The sequence below is a fragment of the Ammodytes marinus genome, assembly GCF_949987685.1.
Source record: "Ammodytes marinus genome assembly, chromosome: 8".
NCBI lineage: Eukaryota > Metazoa > Chordata > Actinopteri > Uranoscopiformes > Ammodytidae > Ammodytes > Ammodytes marinus.
Window position 1 is genome coordinate 14049862 of NC_137212.1, and position 22141 is coordinate 14072002.

At 42.2% G+C, this 22141-nt stretch overlaps 1 protein-coding gene across 4 annotated transcripts in view; it reads right to left on the bottom strand.

Annotated features, from left to right (window-relative positions):
• The window catches only part of ephb3b (eph receptor B3b), a 59928-nt gene extending 43337 nt beyond the window's left edge, over nucleotides 1–16591 (bottom strand). For all 4 annotated transcript variants that reach the window (XM_080032047.1, XM_080032045.1, XM_080032046.1 and 1 more), the window contains exon 1: nucleotides 15867–16591. In XM_080032047.1, coding sequence (XP_079888173.1) covers nucleotides 15867–15930 — 64 coding nt within the window. In that variant the 5' untranslated portion in view covers nucleotides 15931–16591. The remainder of the gene's footprint in view (nucleotides 1–15866) is intronic.
• Nucleotides 16592–22141: the final 5550 nt, after the last annotated feature.

Here is a 22141-nt window from a genome sequence, read left to right on the forward strand (position 1 = left end):
AACAAGACCTTCGTGTGACTCTAGCGGTAGTATGGGATTTAGATGGAAAAAAATAAGTCAGAGGAGAAGGAGAATATGTGTATATATCCTAGCATATAGGTACTAGTTGTGATATTGCCTTACACTTCAGTACAAAGGGAGATTCATATAATGAGACAAAACAATAACAATGTTAAATTGCAAACAATTCAAATACATAAATCCTAGTTACACTATTTTAATGACATGATCGCAATACCTTAAAGGGTTTTTTTTGGTTCATATTTTTAAACTTAATAATGAGGTTGGAAGGGGGATTCAGCAGCAGCTACTTTTTAATGAGAAATTGGGTGGTAGCTTTGAGCAATACATTTTTTTTTTTAAATATAAATCTCCATAGAGGATGTTAATTAAACGGGGATGACAATGACAAGATAGGATAGGGAAAGTAAGGCTAGGAGCCTTCAACATCCACACGCTACCTGTTCTCAGCCCAGCTCAGCATTATCTGGTCAATCTCATGGTCAGGGATTGGTGAAGTCCCAAACCTCATTACATATTAATGTATTTAACCTATGGAGAAACCACTCGATGGAAAAGACACAACCCAGAATCCCAGCTCTTGGCAATTAAAATAAATTGTGGGATGGACAGACAGACAGACATCCAAGGCTGCTGGGGTCCATATGGCAGGGGGCCTTCAGAGGCCCACTTCAATTACATAAAGACCTCTGTGCATTGGCATGACACACAGAGGGCCCCGGGCAACACCAGGAAAAAGAGGGAATAGACCATACAGTGGTTAGTAACACACGCGCACGGATTGCCTTTATATCCAAATACACATTCATAGAAAGAATCAGACTGGCAAGGACAGAAATACACACACACACACACACACACACAACAGAGGACGACAGACAAAATTAGCTCTCTGTCGTTCTCCAACGCACAAACGGAAACCCATCCTGTCGTCATCCTAGTAAGATTGATGACGAAATAATCACACCTTGATTAGAGAATCAGTTAATGCCTCAACTCCTATTTCTATTTTTATGAAGGTGTCTTGATTTCCTTAAAGCATCTAAACAGCAACATGAGGGAAGCTGGTCGTACATCAGCAGACGGGAAGAGGAGAGGGACAACATGTAAACAAGAAGTGAGGTAGGTTAAAGTTTGATGGTTTGAATTATGTGGAAGACACAAGAGATTGGGGTGGGGGACAGGGATCTTTGGCTTATATATTTAACATAATATATCTGTTTGAGTTTGTTTATTCCCAGTAAAAGAAACATTGTGCAGATGTTTTTCAGTTTGACATCTGTCTACCTCTCCATCCGTCTGTCTTTCTCTTGGGATATGTAGGAGGAATATGGGCTACCCTGGCTAATGTATTATTCACCCTTCATTGATGTGTAACTAAAGCTGGCAGTTCGGAGGGAGCAGGGTGTCACCAATTACCCCCACACCACCACTACCTGCACACACACACACACACACACACACACACACACACACACACACACACACACACACACACACACACACACACTCATACATACACACGCAGTGGCTCTAGCCACAAGGCCGCCAGGCACCCATTGATTGATGTGCTGACACACAGTACTTGTCTGCGCACATACATACACTCACACTCATATACACGCAAACATGTTCCTGTATCTAAAACATGGATTTTCATCTTGAATGGATGGGCATATGTGGTAGTGCAGTGACACAAAAGGTCATTTGGGAATGTCATTATGACCACAGTAGTATTGTAGTATCGCTAGATTGTGTGTATGTGTGTGTAAAAATCAGAAAACTTTGACTGACAGGGTGTCCGTGACAAAGTGTTCAGAGGTGAAGCTATACAGCTACAATAAAGGTAGCAGTATTTTATTTTTAGAATATTCTCTCTAAAACAGGAGGAATATTGTTTCACACCTGGATTGTCCAAGAGAAGCAATGGTTAACTCACCCAGAAGTTTCCCCTACCCACCCCTCTTATTGTGATCCCTATTACAAAGCCTCTGGCGAACTTGGTTAAAAAATAACAATCCCAGTGTTTATGCCTAAACTCATCCATTAGCACAAGTGTTCACCTGGGTTCAGTTATGTTGTGGCCTGTGGTGATATAGTCTGAAGGGAATACACAACATGGTGCTAGACTGTTTTTCTCCCCATGATGGAGACATGGGAAATGTGATGCACCAAAAAGATTTGGATGTTTCCACCTACCTTCAACACACACAAACACACCCACACACACATATATATATATATACACACACACACACACACACACACACACACACACAAGCCAAAGCCAGACCTCGTGGTGGTCTAAGTGAGTTAGGTGAGGTTGTTAATGCTCCAACCGCAGGGTGTGGATCAGCACTGACCTGATTAGTCATTGGCCCTGACCCTGAACCAGCCAAAGTAGGTAGAATACAAATTAATCCCAAAGTAAATCTGACTCTGGATCAGTGTTTATGGCATTCAAACCACACCACACAAGGCCACTGTGGATGGGCTTGCTGAACCTTAGAGTGACGTCTTTGATAGGAGGATAAAAGGCTTTTGGGCATGGTGTTTGCAGGACTGATTGGTAGTTACAGTAATAATACGATTGGGGTTAAATCAATGATGCCTACATGATAACTTTATTCAAAAAGCTGTTATGAAGTCATCAGTATATATGCAACTGTTGTTTTCCCATGTTTGCAACACGCCCATGTTTGAAAGTGGATACACATATCAATAAATCATGGCAGAGTTAAATGTGCAAAGCCCTTAGTGCTCTGGGAAAGTGTTATTATTTCACCAACACCAATCCTCCTGTTCTCTCCCACCAGGTTACCCTCCATACATATTGACTGTCGAGGCTCAACCCATGCTCTATTGTTGGGTTAACAGGTGAAGAAATACTAAAACAGACAGAGATGGAAATTGATTTTTTTTAAGTGTTGCCTCATTATCCCAGTTGAGGCACTTTATCCAGTACCACAGAAACACAACACCTGACAATGTGGGTTGTGTAATGTCAAGGTCATATGGGTGTTATTGTACTGGGTGTGCATTGACAGAATGGAGGTCAGCGGTCTGGATTGATATTGTATGGATTGTCTGGAAGCAGGGCCATTAGTGAGGGACTAATTAGGGGAGACCAAGTGGTCTCCAGTACTGGTCGAAGCCAAGATTCATAAATAAGTAAGTGCAGGAGCAGCTTGGTCGCTTAATTAACAAAGCGTGAAAAAAGGGCGTGAATCCCAAGAGGCACTAACCCAATCTGGTTGCCCGAATGGGCTATCGGCAGCAATCCTGTCTATCTTGGTGGCATTGATTGATGGCAAGCCAAATTGAATCTCTAATCATCACCAACCTTTTATTTCAGCACCCCTGGGGATTTACAGAGGCCAAAAGTGGCACAGGGGGTAATGCTTTTGTATCCCTTTCCTGACACTAGTGGCATAAACATTGGAACCCCCCGCAACTTTTTTCCCCTGCTGACCATCCCCATCTGTCCAGGGGTTATCTGACCCCAGTGTGTGTTCGCACTCAGACTTTCATGTCTCAGCCGATTGTTTTCACACTCTAAGCTGTTTCGCTGAGGTATTTAAAGCCTCATGCGACTGCCACTTAGACACCCTCTGCAACCTAAAGCAACATATTGAGTTACAGCCCACCAAGGCACTCTTGCCTCTTTTTTGTAGCCGTTTCTTCTGCACTAATCTTTTTTATTGTCTAAGCTGACAGGCAAGCAACATGTATCGTGGACAAAGCCGAGGGCGACAATGACACGTTGAAAGAAAAGTGCATGTCAGACCTGTCATGTAAGGAAACAATTTTTGTCTGTGGAATGAGGAGAAGCCTTTTAACTGCAGACTTTCTTCTATCTACACACAATAGAGGGAGTGAACAGTAAAAAAGCATATGTCTCCCAGGCATCTCCGTCACTGTTGGGATTTCGATATCACATGGGTGTGAGATAACAGAAAGAAAAATTATACTGCAATTAGGACCTACCGTAACTGTGATAAGCTGCGCTCACAGAAGAGGGGACACAAGAGGGGCATGAGTGCAGAACGATAGACGAAAAGGATGGGTTGAAAGAAAAGGATGAGAATTACAGTTCAAGGGCACAGAGATCATAGGCTGGAAACAAGGCTGGGAAAAGGACAAGGCCAAACGAGAGTGACAGGTAGGTGCAGAAAGGGAAGGTAAACAACATATAAAAGGAGGCCTTGTATGCAGAGGAGTCTGCTTATTGTGGCCCTTTTTGGGTCCTTGTAGATTTAGCATGATCCTCTTTGGCACGTCAGTTCGCCAAGTTGTTTGGTTGGAACAATACATGCAAGGACCTTTAAATTGGTGGTACCAGATTACGTTGTGCTTAATTCCGTTCTTCAGTTGTACAACCTTACACTTCCTCCAATCAAAAGGCACTACCATATATTGCTCCATATAAATCAATGGCCATATTAACCAAAGGTAAACCTAGCCTATCTCTAAACTTATGTTGTAAACTGACACTGTGCATTGTCCTGTTTGATAACCTAGTTCAACAAGGTTTTGAATTTCTCAGACATTTATCTGGGAGCAGATAATAAAAGCACAATGCTCAGCTATCAGATAGCTTGCAATCTTGCGGCTTATATGAGGTTTCTGTTTACTCTCTCACTGCCTCTGCCTCGTTCTCAGCTGTAATTATTTGGTGCCATCTGCCATTTCACTATGGGAAATGAAATCTTGATATTGTCACACAATGTTTCAATTGATTGCCAGTGGCTTGCCAGTCAGATTCAGTAATATGATTTCAGCAGAATCCTTCCAGACAGCATCAAAGCCTGTAGACCACCCCCCACACATCAGCATAATTGACCCTGCAACCGCTGTCCTGCATAGTTGCTTCCATCAACACCTTTTGAAATGAAGTGGCTTGCCATAAACAAAACCTCAACTTCAGTGGCTTTTGAAAGTGAAAACGCTCTCTGTTTCCCTTGATCTCCCTCACACTGCATGACCTCACACACACACACACACACACACACACACACACACACACACACAGCTCCAACTTTGAGGGGCTTTAATAACTGATAACCCTTTGACTTTGACTTGGTAGGAGGGGGAATAGTGCATGGTGAGATTTGGACCTAGTGTACACATCGCTCACACAGTCAAGCCAGAGGCTCAAACACCAGAGTATGGCGGGGGCCGGTTTATACCTCATGGTAGAAGAGGCATCCTCAGAAGTCAATGTGAGCTTGCACTTGGCTCAAATCCGCCACCTGCTATCCCCCGTGATGTTAGAATCCACAGTGCTGACACGCTTGTCTCGCAAAGGTAAAAGGAAGGTCAGCTACCACATATAAACTCTGGGAGAAGACATCTTGCCTCCTTGATGATTTTGTAATCCCTTCTTTATTTTTCATTACAGACATCTACACACACACACACACACACTACTACACACGATCAAAAACACCATATTTCTGGTGCACTAAAGCGGATACGAAATTCTTTGAACTGCCTCAATGATATTTTCAAGCTTCTTCTCTCAATCTCTGTTGGTTTTCCTGCTGCTTTGACGGGGCGGGGAGAAAGGAGCATGATCGATAGAATGTGACAGCGTTGAAGTGAATGGAACCCGCTGATTGATTCATTATTGGAGGAGTGTGGGGATGTGAACGTGGTGCCCTGACCCTATGAAGTAAGTGGATGTGTGGGTTATGACTCTAGGGGGCCTGTGTGCATGTGTATTGGGCGGAGGTAATGTGTGCATGTGTGTATGTCTGTGTGATTAAGCAACTGTCAACCATTTGTGTGTGTGTGTGTGTATGTGTGTGCATGTGTGCGTGCGTGTCAATGAGTGAGTTTAAAGGTCAGGAGGGATTTACATAGAGTGTGAGAGAGCACAGGGAGGCTGTTTATGGCCTGACTTGGCACAGGAGGGGGGCAGCTTATATTCTCCTGTGCTTTCATCTGGCTCATTGCAATTAGTCTTTCACAGCACCTTTTGTCAAATCCGTGTAAGAATCCCTGCTAACAACCACCATGTCACACAGGCAAGAACACATATGTAGGAGGATTATATAGGAATATATAGGAAGTGAATATGTTCAACGAGTTTATTACAGACTTTCTTGTAAAAGTTTGAACAAAAGCTTTGTGAACTGAGAAGCTGATGGCAAACCCACAGGGTGTTCTCTTCCTCTGTCTTCTGCTGGAATAACAGCAATGGCACTCACACACACTCCACTTTATAGCTCTGCAATCTAGGGTTCCACCAAATGGAGAGGTGTTGGACCATCTGTGTCAGAAGACCAAGAGCAACACCTTCACATTTGCTACATTGCCCCTTCTAAAATGTGTAAGTTAATAATAGCCAGTTAGATGTGTTTGTCCTTCCTCGCATTGCCCTCTAAATACTGCTCTCGCTTATACATTAAAGTCACTAAGTCACTGAAACTCCACACAACTTGAGCTGAGGTTAAATAAATGCTCCCCGCAGCTGGCAGTACCTCCAGGAGGCTGCATCGTGGAACCATGGGGATTATGTAAATATGTCGACAAAAGGTCGTGTGTGATTGGTGCGGGCTGCCACTGAAATGTGTTGGATTCACCGTGTCTGAGCTGTGCAGAAACGCATGTTCAAAGTGAATTTGGTGCATTGTTGATAATAGGGCCTTAAACCGGCTGCCGTTCTCTGAGAAGACAAAAGGGAACAGAGTGAAATGTTTAATAGAAGTCCTCCTCTTGCCTGTGGGGCTTCTTGAAGTGTAGATGAAGTGCAGGTGGTAAGTGTGTTTGACACAAAGGATGAGAAGTGCAGCAGAAGAAGTTGTAGTAGAAGCCTGCTGCAACACTGCACTCAACGTGAACACTCACACTCACACACAGACCCCTTATTAAGTAAAATATACACTGGTCAAACACTCTTGTTCCTACAGATGCATTATGGCTAATTACAATGGACATCAGCCATGACTTTGCCTTTTTCCATTGAAGCCATTCCTATCATCACACATAGGCTTAGCACGCTGTTGGAAAATTAGCAAAAGCTGTTTTCCTGCTCTTGAAGGGAACAAGGCCTGGAGCTAAGCCCTGCTCCTTGAAAAGTCCCACCGTCCACTAAGCAGATATAGTAAAACTCAACAAAGAAATTCACCCCATCTGTCTTTTCTTCTTATAGTTAACAAGGCCGGCAAAGGCTGAAACCAGGTGATGTGGCCTTTCTCTCCCCCTCCCCACCACCCCTCCTCCTCTCTCCCCCCTCCCCCCGCCCAAGGCACTGTTTTACAGTGGCGTCCACTCCCAAGACAGATGTAACTAGTTATTTTTTAAAGACAAATATCAAAGTTCTCTTTCTGCTCCATCTGCAAAATTTGTTACAGGAGTCTGTAGCTCGTAAAGAAATTGTGGGAGGGGGTGGATCAAGCTGCTGCTAGGAGAGGTCTACTGCCCCAAACACCACTCTGTGTTCCTTCACATATGAGCATAGTGACCATGGCAGGGCCACTGGAGCTGTTAGTCATCTCTCATAAGTGCTTCCCTGCCCTACATGAAAATAGTGAAACTGTCCTGACGCGCTGGCTGGCCATAATGACAAAATGATGTCAAGCGTACATCTCTGACCCAGTCTCCGACTGCTTTTGACCTGGTCTGTTTGGGTGAGTGTTTATGTGAGTCAACGAGCCATTGAAAGTTGCACAGTTGGTCCCCCTAAATATACACATCCTCTTTCGGTGTATTTTCATTCGCCGCTGGAAATGGATAACCCCTGGAGCTTGATTGTGTCAGAACAGCTATTGTCCAGAAAAGAACAAGACTAGTCTTGTGGAGCTACAAATGTATCCAAAAAGACTCCCTCATCATGACCTCTGGGTAAGGGTCACGGGACGTGGGTTGAGAGTGGGTGGAAAGCACAGCAGGTCCTAACTCACTTATGATCTGGACATTTTGACACATGGCAAATTTAACTGCACTAAATGGACATCCGGTGCCGACAGAGCCCATAAAACACCAAATCTGACGGTCATTAATATTATGTCAGACATTTCATCAGTATTTTGAAAGCCATTAATATATTTGAGTAAGGACCATAGAGGGGGACATCACTGTCTCCGTGAGCCGTGCAATGAGAAATGCTCATTATACTTCCTCACAAACTATCACACACACTATAAAAGGATCATATGCTCGGCTTTCCTATGACAACAATTAACACATTCTGAATAGGTTGAGAGGAATATACATATTAGGACTTGTTGTCAATTAAAGTTTTAGTCTATTTTAAGTTAATCTGCCTTAGTCAGAGTAGTGGACATATTGTTACACACTGTATCACAGCAAAAACACACATATAGATATACAACCACCCCCTAGATGCACCGACCACCTTTGTCTCTCTCTAAGGGTAAAAGCTCTCTCTCTCTCTCCCTCGCTTTCACTCTGTGTGTATCTGTGTGTGTGTGTGTGTCTGTGTGCGTGCGTGTATGTGTGTCTCCTTCTCTCCCTTGTTCTGCTTGGTTAGCTACAGACAGCAAGCAGTGTGTCTGTGCAGTGGGCAGGCCCAGACACATTCACCCTCCTCTGCTTGCTCTTGACAGTAGGTGCAAAGACCTTCCCTCTGTCGGATGCCAAGATGGACTGCAGACGCTAATACACAAAACAGCCACGCACGCAAAGCTACGTACATACACACAAATACATGCACACACACATGCGCGCATGCACACAAACACACACACACACACAAAGGAAATTGTCCAGAAAATATCCTTAGCATATCCTACTCTCACAAAGCTGACATACTGTAATATACTGACTCGTACTGCTTGTTTTATATGAGCATAAATATTTAACTTGTTTACGACAGTAATGTAAGAAAGGCAGGACCCATTCCAGTGTCGCACACAACAATATTAGTATGGTTATGTTGTAAAAGCAATTGTACATTGCGGTAAAATACAGTATAAGACAAACCATAAATTCACCTTAATCACCATTATTTAACTGTGAGCACAACACTGACATTTATGTCACATAAACGAGTATGGTGTCACTTTACACTGTCATAAATATGGCTCAAATAAACTATTTCTAGTATTTACACTGCCCGTATGGGTATAGTCATTGACATTCATATCCAAATATTTATATCAGCTGCGGGAAACAACGGTGGGATTTAACTACATGTGAAAGTCAATGTAAACTAACACTTAACAACCTACAAAACATATTGTATTGCTGCAATAACAATATGCTTGCACTCATAGTTCTCTGACAGTATAATAGTTTCTGCTAGTTTTATATTTTGCCTCTGGTGAGACTGTTTAACAAGCTCCGTATAGGTAGGATAGGAATGGCCTTTATGCTGTAAAGCCGTCAACAAAACACAGTAAAAATGGCATGACTTAATGACATCCCTCGTCATATTTTGTCTCCTCTTCAATAAAAGCCTTGACGGTAAAATGTCCTCCTATTAGATTCAAAGCTGAGTGGAGTCCCTATTTTCCTCCCCGCTGCCTAATTTCCACCGGTCATCCTGCTCCGACCACTTCCTGGTGTGTGTGTGTGTGTGTGTGTGTGTGTGTGTGTGTGTGTGTGTGTGTGTGTGTGTGTGTGTGTGTGTGTGTGTGTGTGTGTGTGTGTGTGTGTGTGTGTGTGTGTGTGAGTGTGTGTGTGTGTGTGTGTGTGTGTGAAGGCCCCAGCAGCAGCAGGCCCTGACGCGGCTGTTGCCTGCCTAAATGTGAAATTCCAGCTCGGTGAATCTTTTCCAGCGCCGCCATATGAGCAATGACCCGTCAGTCGGTGCACATGAGCGCCCTCCCATAGGCCCGTGGCATCTGTAAAGTCTGTCTAACTCTACTGCTGCTGCTCCCTGGGTCCCTGAATCCAAATCAGCCCCACATCCCAACCACTGCTACCACTACCTCACAGATTCCCCCATAACGTCCCCACCCATACTGCCAACATTTCGTCACCCCCCCCCCCCCCCCCCCCTTCTTCTTCCTGAATGCCCTACACATACCTGAGTTTAAGTCACTGTACATCTGTTCAACATGGCGGCTGCCTACTAGCATATGACCTATACCAAGGCTGGGTTGCCATGTCGAGGTCAAATATATACCAGGATACTGCTGCTGCTGCTGAGGGTGATGGTTGGCTGTTGTTGTTGTTGTTATTCTTTCGTGTCTCTGTGGTTTTGTTTATTCTATTAAACAAGTGCATGTCTGTGAATATTTACATTGATACATTGATACATTTGCAATTAGTATTATTATAATAATAATAATAATAATAATAATAATAATAATAATAATAATAATAATAATAATAATAATAATAATAATAATAATAATAATAATAATAATAATAATAATAATTAGATCAGTCTAAAATCTTACTTACAGTTAATAATAATAATTATTATTATTATTATTATTATTATTATTATTATTATTGCTATGAATGTGGATTTTATTATTAATATTATTAAAACAAATTATTATTAATACTATCGAAAGTAGTTGCCTATAGTGGCATTAATACAATCAGTATAGGCCTATGGCAGGAACTCTTTGTACCCGTTGTGCATTTATGGCTGTTGCACACGTGGCGAAGTTAACCTTCACCCTGCCAATTGATTCAGGACGCATTGATAAATATCCTTATGAATTGGTAATTGCTTCTTGCAAGAAGACAGCTAGCTAGGCAGTCTCCCGCATCAATCCTGATTCCGCGGTTTTAAAAGGGTGAGCAGCGCTGATTCCCTGGATCAATAAGACCGCATCAATTGCCACTTTGAACTATGTGGGCGTGCGTGTGTGTGTGTGCACGCGCGCTCGTGCGTATAAGCGACTGCCTTTACCAACATTATCTTATTTCTTATCGTGAGAAATATTTTTCTGTTTGATAAGTAGGCTATACTTTTATATATTTATTAAAACGTTGTTAAATATTGAACTATTAAAGCAGTATGAATAGATAGATAGATAGATAGATAGATAGATAGATAGATAGATAGATAGATAGATAGATAGATAGATAGATAGATAGATAGATAGATAGATAGATAGATAGATAGATAGATAGATAGATAGATAGATAGATAGATAGATAGATAGATAGATAGATAGATAGATAGATAGATAGATAGATAGATAGATAGATAGATAGATAGATAGATAGATAGATAGATAGATAGATAGATAGATAGATAGATTCTCGAACCGACTGATTTACCATTTCGCTGACCTGGACAATGCCCTCGGGAATGATTCATTAGTAGAACTGCCAGAATGGCTTTGCTTTTATTTTGCAAATTCACTTTCACGCCTCTTTAGTAGCCTACGTTTCCACTCGGCCCTTGAATGGTCTGGGTGATAGCCACCAATAGAGCCACTAATAGTACCCTTTGTCCCCTCAATTGTTTCCCCTAAATACATTTGCTCAGGACTCAGGAGTTTGCTTTTGAATGTAATGTAGAGGACCTCCTGAAGAAAAGTATTTAACATAGCAGCTTCATTCAGTCCTGCTCAGGCCACACAGACTGACGCTGCGCTCTGAAATTAAATCGGGCAGCAAGTGTGCCGAAAGAAATGGCCAAATTAGTCCCTTTATCGATAATGTTTGTCGAGTTTCAGCGACGATGCAGCCTTTCCGAACGTAAAACGTTGATGTTGTACTTTTTATTAACATAAAAGGGAACTCGGATCACATAAAGGGGTGAAAAAGGGACATGACGTTAGCATTTACCAGTAGGCCTTTACCATAACCATAATAATCTCCTAAAACCATCTCTTCCTAAATTGTATGTAACGTATAGCCTACTGTTTTCAGTCTATGCACATGTTTCACTTCTGGCTAAAAATCCAACTCCGCACAGGTTTCCCTTGTATGTGATGAAACAGAAGATTATTATTTTATGAAATTAACATGAACTATTTGTGTGAGTTTTTTGTTGTTGTTGTTGTGCCTGTTCATCACCAACTCGAAGTACTAAGTTACACACGCTCTTCCCTTAGCTTTTATCATTCGCCACTGCCTCTGTCTGATGATGTGTCTGATAATATTGAAAGGGAAATAATAGTCTAATGAGGAGGAGGAGGAGGAGGAGGAGAAGGAGGAGGATACCTTCTCTACTAAGAGCAGTGGAGAGAGAATACAGCTTGATGGGAGAGAGTTACATGTGAAATGTGCCAAATGCAAACAGGCACAAAGAAGCTCCCGTGGAGGTGTGATCACACCCACGTAAAAACATAAACATGTGCACTAGTGGTGCGTAATCACACCATGAGATACACCGCCGTAAATACTAGGCTACATCATGGGGATTGAGAGAGAGGCACCCCGAGCAGCGGCCATAAAACACCGTTTGTCTGAGTTTAAACAGTACATTATTTCAGGTGAGAGTCATTCAACTGGAATTCTTCCGGGAGTTTGGGTTTTTTGACATGCAAGCGCGCAACAGGGTTGACGTCATTTTCAATCAAGTCTATTCAGCCTCGGCCACTACACTTGAAAGTTAGTTCACTAGAAAACCCTTCTAATGTTCAAAGGCTGTTGGGAGTCTAGATATGAGTAAAATATCTCCTTCCAGCATAATATAAACTAGAATGTATTTAAAAAAACAAAACAATAGGCCTTTAGAAATGGGTGAAGTGCCTGGCCTAAATATCATTATGGTGCCTGTGTGTGAGGCTTTTTCTTTCCTGTGCGTCCTCACTCCATCACAAGTAATTTACACCGAGGGCCAACCACACCGTCTGCTCGCTACACAGAACTGTCATCGACGCAATTTGTCTCCACAGCGCACTGATAGCAGCTGTAGGTTCAACAGTCAAGGCCTCGCTGACACGTACCGGGCCTTCCGAATAGTCTGACCTCACCAGCGTCACATCCATCACCTTCTCATTTTAATAAAAAGAAGAAGAAAACACTTTATGAATTTCCCTTACTCGTAAGAAAAAAACAGGGGATAGGGAAGTGGAAAAAGACACCGTGACATTCTTAAATAGGCGTTATAAAATTAAATATTAATAATGACAATAAAATAATAAATACAAATAAACAATAAAAAAATAACAATAATAATATTTAAAAAAAAACTGCTTCCATCCAATTAATAAACGATAAAAACCATTTATGGCAGGAATGGCAAATCCTGAAAAACACAAACTAATATGTCTTTCTTCTGTCTCATCTGTGCCACGTAAAAAGCACCCAATCAGTAAAATGAAATAAAATGTAGGCTATGAAAATATTTAGATTTGGATATTTGTTTTCGCAGCCACTTAGAAATCCGAAACGGGCGAGACTATGTGTGGGCATAATAGGCCCCATAATCAAATAATTAAAAGAAAACTAAATTTACAAGACTGAAGACATTGGGTTTAACTATAACATGTGAGTTCAAGGGGCGGGTGTGAAAAAAGAACGAGAATAAAAGGGGAAATGGAGTCAAGGAAAAAAGAAAAGACAACACGAATTAATTCAAGAGCCTTTCCCCGGGCAATGTGACCCTTGTACCCGCAGAGAGGCACGGTGGGCCCGGGGAAACTTTCCCAAGAGACCGCTTGTTTCTTCTTTAAAATCACCATGAAGCGAAATCACAGGGGAGAAAAAAAGTCTCAACAGCGACCATTAATCATCCAACTGCGTTAAAAGCTTTGGTAAACCCCTGGCCAGGTCACCCGGGTACAATTTATGGCATCACTTATGTTGGGAATAGATTGTTCTAACGAAATACATCAACTTCGAGCATGTGCTCAGCCAACTCGCTGCTATTGTCAAGAAAAGCTCTCTTTTCCTCACTCTCTCTCTCCCTCTCTCTACCTCTCTCTCTCCTATTTCTGCCTCTCTCCATTTTATTCCCTCTCTCCCTCTGTTTAGCCACCTCTGGAGCCCCCAGACTTTTGCACAACAAGAGTCCACTCATCCATTCAAGCCATGTGTTTTGAGTCAGGGGTTCCCAACTGGGGGTCCGGTGACCTCCAGGGGTCACTGAGAGGGGTAGGGGGGTCCCTGTCAAAATAAAGAACTAGAATTTCAAAATGTGTTTTTTCCTAAGGAAAAGTTGGTATTGGAAAATATAAATGCTAGCCATACCCATCCACCTACAGAGTGGGCGGTAAAGATTGCAGTACTCTATTCAAGAAAATTAGAACTGTTGGCCTCTCATCAGAATCACCTACCAGTGGTGATTCTGATGAGAGATCTTTGAGTCCCTCCTGTATTGTGACTCTTACCGTGGCCTACTTCGTTCGCCCTGTTATTTAGAGGTACCAATAAAACATTTTGTTTAAATCAAATAGGACGTGCACTATTTTCACCCACTCATGTTCTCGATGGCAGAGGAGGTAGTGCATATAGTGTCAAAAGCAAGTCAGAATGGTGATTTCATCGAAAGTTCAAGAAGCAGTGTGATCACTTTTCAGTGCTGACTACTTTTCAACGCTGACTACACATAGACACTTGGTAGTGAGTTAAGAAATAAGACGCGATTCAAATGCGCGTGTTCCCAGATGACAAAACCTCACGACTAAACGTAATTTTAAATTATTAATTTAGGTATATGTGGCTCCAATGGAGAGAAAAAAAATAACCGTTTCTTTTCACCTTAATGTTTTATAGGTCTTAACTGCCCTTTCAGTATGTCTATTGTATATAAGTAGCCTATCTACTGTACGTATTTATTTTATTGTCAAATAATTTACGTCGAGGAAAAACTGTCAAGCAAAGTCAAAGTTCCATTACAAAAAAAAAATTGTCTCTTTAACGTAAAGTCATGTTTAAAAAAAGAAGAAGATAAACAACTCTGAAGACGTAGTGCGAACAGTTCGAGAAACGAGCTTGGAGATAAAGGCGTGTATTGAGCCAGTGGCCCACTGTCCTACTTTCCAAACTGGCATCACACGCCAACCGGGAGCCTCGCTTGGGCTTCAGCCTTCAGAGTTCCAAGCTTTAGGCCCCTCTCAACCTTATTTCCACTGTTATTCTTACTTTGCCCAGACACAGTATGGTGAAACATTGGAAAATGAAGGGAATAATTCCTCGCTGGGGGGGGGGGGGGGGGGGGGGGGGAGACGGATAGAATTGCCCATCGATTTTACGCACGGCAAACCTCAACACTCAGTTTAAACAGATGCCTGTGTTGTTGGAAGCAACTGTTATAAAACACAATTTTGAATAAAAGATCGATGCTACTTCAATAAAAACTCATCAACGCAAAAACATATATAATTTAAGACATAGATAAATGAAAGACATAGTTAACATAGTACGTTTGAATATATTAACGAATCAAACTAGTTAAAAAAAAAATATATTTATTTTTGAATGTATACTTTGACCTCAAACTGATACTTCACGTTGTCAAGAGGCCACACACTCGCACGGCCCCAAAATACACGCAGACGACCTGGGGGAAAGTGTCTGGGGGAGGGGGTGGGTGCTTGGAGCCGCGACTCCCCGATGAGATACAGTGTGGAGCTAATTTCCTTCAACTGACGAAGAAAGCACCAGCAGCAGCCGACAAGAGCTGATCTAACAAAAACGAATACACAGTTACTATTCAAATGGATGAGCTTTCGTTGACGCGCATAACAATTGCGTACTGAAAGCTCCACCGGTCACACAGCGCTCGGCTGCGTAAAGCCAATAATGCCCCTATAGTGATCCCTGAAAAAGAGCCATATGGCCACTTCGAAAATTAAACGTTGGTTTTAATTCGGGGATGACAGAAAATGAAGATGTGGGGTTGTGCCCTGTGCGGCGCCCAGCCTCAGATTGGCACGGGTGCTGGCTCACTCATGGCATGGAAGAGAAACTACGCTTTAAGCAACCCGCAACCAACCGAAGAAGAAATATTGTCTTACCTTCAATAGCGAACACCACTGGCAGCAAGAGGCTGCATAAAAGCAGAAAGTAATCCATTGTCATAAAGCAGTCAGGTCGGACATGTAAATAGACCCACGAGAGAGGAGGGAATTACAATCCTGGGTGAGCCGACGCTCCACGCACCCAGTCCCGTCCCAGTCCAAGTCCCGGTCCCAGCTGTGTCAAGCCTCCAGGAAGAGAGTCACCCCCATTCACCAAAACGCATAAAGGTGAGTGTTGGGAGGAAATAACGCCCTCGGTGTAAAAATGTGTGAATACAGCAGTATTCTTTTTCGCCTTCTTCGCTGAGCTCCAACGTGCCACTTTAAACCAGGGAGGAAGCAACGTGCGCAAGTGTTCCAGTCCCTTCCCCTCGCATTGAGCGAATCAGCTGAAAATGGGTAGTCCAGTCCGCGGTCACCATCCGGATAATATTTCCAGCACTCTGCCGTTAATAGTCAATGAATGCAAGAAGAATATCAGCCGTCTCGGGCAGATCCAAATACTTTCTCTGTTGTCAGAGAGGCAGATACAGCGACAGCCGCACTTGTGTCAGAACCATGGCGTATAGTCCCATGTGCACACTTACATGTATGTAGGCTATGCGTCCACGATCCAGTGATATTCCTGTGGAGAAACAATCAGCCGCGCGGTTTACAGATAATTATTCCCTGAGCAAATTGATCAGCTTTGGCTGCTGTGTTGAACCGTCTGCTTCGCTCGGCTAGTGCGCTGGAATGAAGAGCACACGGCTGTGGAGGAAGAACGAGAGAGAGAGAGAGAGAGAGAGAGAGAGAGAGAGAGAGAGAGAGAGAGAGAGAGAGAGAGAGAGAGAGAAAGAGAGAGAGAGACGGGGGCACAGCAGGAGGAGGGGCAGCTGCATTGAAAAAAAATTCTACCTTGACAAGCATTTACTCTCATATTTATTAGCAAAATGCATTCAAACAATTGCGTGAACTTATGCTATTGTTTTTCTTTTCCCAATAGCAGTCGATGTTTCTCGCAACTCTTATCGGCCCATTTTTACCAAACAATCTTCTCTTCGGGACACTTGATTCATTACACACAAAAAAGAAAATAATTGGATACTTGTGGAATAATTAGCAAAATAAATGTAAGAATTTCAATGATATGGGAGTTGAGATTAATGGTGACTCTTATATATATATATGTATTTTTGCAGCGTGTGTCAAACTCATGGACACTGCTTTTCTGTCCCTTTCCTTTCCTGGGACTCCCAGCCCATGTGCACACATGGACACACAGCGCCTCCCTGCGGGTCGCGCCATTTCGATGCAAGGGAGAAAGGACATTTTTTGCTCAATGTTTGCTTTGATTAAAAACAAATAGGCTATTATTTCCCAATGCGTGACTTTAAATTACCCCCCTCCCCCCCAACAAAAAAATAATATAGCCTACATTTAAAAAAATATATAATAATAATTCGGCTAAATTATATCAAAAACAAATAAACAAATAATTGAGATAAACTGTGAGTGTGAAAGTGACATCAGATCCAATGCGTTTATATTCTAGAGATAAATGGTGAATAAAATAAGCAATTAAAAAGTGTAACTTGACACACTCATTTCGATTTCAGAGTCTATGGAATCCAAGTTCTCCGTTAGATTTAAAGCAAAACAAATCTGAGAAACTTTCCGAGACGCGACGCTGTCGCTTGTGCGGCACATATAACCTCACTGTTGTTTAAATCGCTCGTTTGTGTTTATAATACTGCGAGACATTTAACCCGATCGGTGGGGGTAGAAGGCAGTGTTTATTTCCTGTAGGTTTAGAGCTGCAATTTACTTTTCCTCCTCCGTGGAGATGTGGGAGAAGGGGGCATTTGTCACGACCGGGCTTTTACAGCCTTTCACCTTAATCTCTCTGCCTTTACAGTTGCTTTATTGGAGCCGTAAGTGCTCCAGTCTATTCTTAAAACAGCCGTAAACAAAGTTAAGGAATCTGCCAAGAAAATATGCATGTCAGTCCTTATTATAAGTTGCATTTTACTTACTTTACTTTTTTTCTCTCATACTTTTAAGTTTAAGGAGGTCGTTTGAATGAACGGAAATAGCCATTTGGCTACTCAAATAAAATCCTGTCATCTATGGGTAAATTAAATGGCTGGTGTGTAACTCAACACATCTTACAGGCACACGATACTGTATAGGGACTGTTTAAATAATATCCACACTTATCGTGATGCTGACATAGTGTGGTCAATTGGTTTTGTTTATTCTAGCAATAAGCAAATTATGCATTTAATTAAGTCAGACCTATATAACAGAGTCAGAGATGACAGGCTGAACATGGCACAGTCAGCATTAATATTAGGCTGCTAAATAGCAGAAGTCGACTTCAATATTTGTTGTGTTGAATATTGATGTGTTCTCTGCTGTTTTTGGCTATAAGGAGTGGGGGGCTGAACACTCTTCCAATACAGTTATTACATTTAATATGAGAGATTTGTAATGCAATGTCAATCAGTCTCTTATTTACTTTATTCTGTATGCAAAGAATAACACTTGTGTTTATAAAATGCCTTCTGCTATGCAGGCTTATGAAGATGGTTTAGGTGTGTTAGGAGGAGACTATAGCCCTGTGAAATGTCGGAGTGAAGCCAAACGACTGGTCTGTTAGTATAACGTTGAAAGGTGATTGGATGCCATTTCCTGAGAGGTGCAGGCAGACAGATGTAACCCTGTGCACTGCGGAGTGTCTCTCCGTTTTATGTGTCAGTGTTGCCACTGTCTCCGAGTTGGCTGCTAATAACTAGTTCACAGGGATAATAGTGTGTCATTTGGCTCACTTGAGTAACATTTGAGTTCACAATGATCTGCAATGTTGTTGCTTTTGTCATCACAAAAACTCCAATTAAATGTCAGAATAATTTTAATATTTTTTTTTATTTTTTTCCCTCTATGATAGTTTATAAGTGCAATGGCAGAAATGTTGAAAATTATATAGGAATAAACAGTGCAAGTTATTTTATTCAAATTGCATTTGGTTCCTCCATACAATTCATGATTTGAAGGGAGAATGCAAACCCTAACACAGATTTAATTAGCAAAATAAAGCCATAAGTACTTCCTGTACTAAACAAATTTCTAACATTTCTTACACTTTCAGAACTTTTCTAAAACTCATCCTTATTTTAACTTTACATTTCAGAGCGACCACCTGGCTGATATCAGAGAGTATACATATTTTAAAATTCTAAGAAAAAAAACTACTGATCCACACTGTTCTTATTATGAATAGCGATCAGCTAATAGATCAAAATCAACCAAATTACTAAATAAAAGTAATTAAAGAATAATCTCTGCTGTAAGTAACAGAGCATTTGCATGTGCCTTTGAATAGTGTCAGTGTTTCCCTGTGATTAATGTTGCAGTTGTTTGATGGTATAGCCTTACAGCATGTACAGTATGATACGAAGTATAAGACATGCAAATTAACATAAATAAAACTGTATTAATTACAATGATTTGATGTTGGTTTTATGTACATGACATTGATGTTCAATTGTTTATTTCAACTTTACCTTTAGCAACAGTACTGTGTCTTTACCAGTGCTTTGTTGGTGTCAGCTGTTGTTGTGAATAGATTCTACAATAAACATGTCTTAACGTCCAAATGTTTTTTGTTTGTTTGTTATCTGTGGTACACGAGGGATTCACTTTTTACATGAATTTAAAAACAAAGTTTGGTTTCATTCTATTTTCTAGGATTAATAATTGTAGCATTTTGGTTTCAAACTTAGTCGAGGTATTCTCGGGGGTGAGTCTCACTGACCCGCAATTTGTCAGATTCCCGTGTGAAATTCTTTATACCTCACAAGGACTAAGTCCGTTTGAAAGGAAAATCATTTTATAAGTGAGTGGGTAAGGGGATCTGCGGCGGCTTCAAAGAAGACCGTCTCGTTTGTTGCCAAAACCACTGAAGCTCCGGCTCTCCTGCCTGGTCGCCATTAAAGGGCAACCAGAAGCACACTGAGTTCACGACGGCCACCTCTGTTACTTCTTATGGCTGCTCTTAAAAGGAAATGAGGTAGAAAGACTTTAGAGAAACTCTGCTGAAAAAGAAAACATACAGTAGATTTTACAGGGAGTCTGTTACACATTGGAAGGTTTTTCGGCAAGCAAAAATATTGGTCTTTGATAAACAAGAGATCACCACGAGTGAGTCTCAAAGAACCCCCGACTGTTTGCAAATGTAAAAAAATAAGTGTGTCAAACCATACGTGTTGGGGGGTTGGGGGTGAATCCAGTGACTGGAACGTCCACATCAATAAATCAGCGGTAGTGTAGTTTAAAGCTATGGTTTGGCTTTTTAAAAAACATATAATGGTTAATTTTTCTACGTTTTTATAGTGTGTGTCATTTTGGTCCGGTTAGAGGATTGAGATTCTCCTTGTCTATGAATGGCAGCAGTCAAACCATAAAAACAGACTTTTTTTTACATAATTGTTGCTGAGAAAAACACACAACACACTTACACACTTACACACACACATATACACACACACACACACACACACACACACACACACACACACACACACACACACACACACACACACAGCTTTCTGGAGCTGTAACATTGATGCTATTTGGCTTACCTTAAACATTACCTAATACCAAAACAGGCCTCATCCCAACCACTGCCTTTACCTTTACCCTATAATCCAACCCCAATGAGGGTATTTCAGCTGTGCCTGAGTGCCACCTCTCTGTAACAAAACCAATGTTGTCCTGAGGCATTGGCTGACCTTGTTTGGAGTCCACCACAATTTGTTCCAAATGCGACTTAAAACAAACACATATACACACGTACTGTACACAGACCCGAATAAATGGCCCACTAAGTGTTCCCTAGAAGCACCTGGCACACATTAGAAACTCAATAATTAAAGTGGCAGACATTGCACACTGCCATATGGACATTGCTCAAGCTTACACCTACTGCACCCCCGCCAGACCCTCGCTAACCTCATTCATCCTTCCTCCCACTCATCTCGGGCCAGGATATCAGTGTCTCTACTTTCTCTCTTAAAACGCAGCACGTATAAATACACACACACACACACACACAAACACACAAACATAGACCCAACTGAGACCTTTTTCTGACACACACTAAACTTTTCTAACCCTTCCGCCCTCACAAATCACATGCCCGGACGCAAACACAAACACACCACCTCTAACATGCATAAAACCCTAGCAGACTTCACACACACACACGCACGCACGCACGCACGCACGCACGCACGCACACACACACACACACACACACACACACACACACACACACACTCTGTAGCTCTCATGTCTGTGTATGGTCTAATAGCAGCACTAATGTGATGTGAGTGTGAGGGGATCGCTTTACCCGGGCAATATTAAGGGAATGGCGAGCCAATGCTGATGTTAAAGTGTCTTTTGACATGCGTGTGCACACTCGCACTAGAATGTGTGTGTATGTATGTCTGTGTGTGAGTGGACAGCCAAAGAGTACTGGTAGTGCTGGTGGAGGAGGAGGAGGAGTAGGTGGTGGATGGCTCTGGAGAATCTCACAAGGGCTCAAAGCTGGAATCCAGGCGAGAGAGGAGGTGTGCATGTGAGTGTGTGTGGGAGAGAGACAGAGAGGGGGGTTGTTTACAAGAGTTTTTTTGGGGAATGGGGAGGGGTTGGGGGTCTAATCCTAAAGGCCTTCACCACTGACCGAGCACTTAACACAGGATCACAAATGCAGGCCCGTCTGGACCCCCCCTCCCCACACACACACACACACACACACACACACACACACACACACACACACACCACACACACAAGCACCTTCGTCCACCCTTACTCTGCACACCCCAGCTAAAGCACACCCCCAACACAACCTGCACTCTTTAGACTCCACTCCTGCCACTGTAAATCAGCACCTCTTTGCCAACTACCCCCAACCCCCCACTCTCTCTCTCTCTCTCTCTCTCTCTCTCTCTCTCTCACACACACACACACACACACACACACACACACACACACACACACACACACACACACACACACACACACACACACACACACACACACACACACACACACACACACACACACACACACACACACACTTCTTCCCTTACCACCATTGACGCCCCAACTTCTGCCTCAGCTAGCTACTGTCTGTCTCTGGTGAGTATCCATCACCTTTCAGCACCTTCTCTACCTAACGCAGAAAAGCTATACTTCACTGTCGCAGCTGACTGTGGATTTATGAC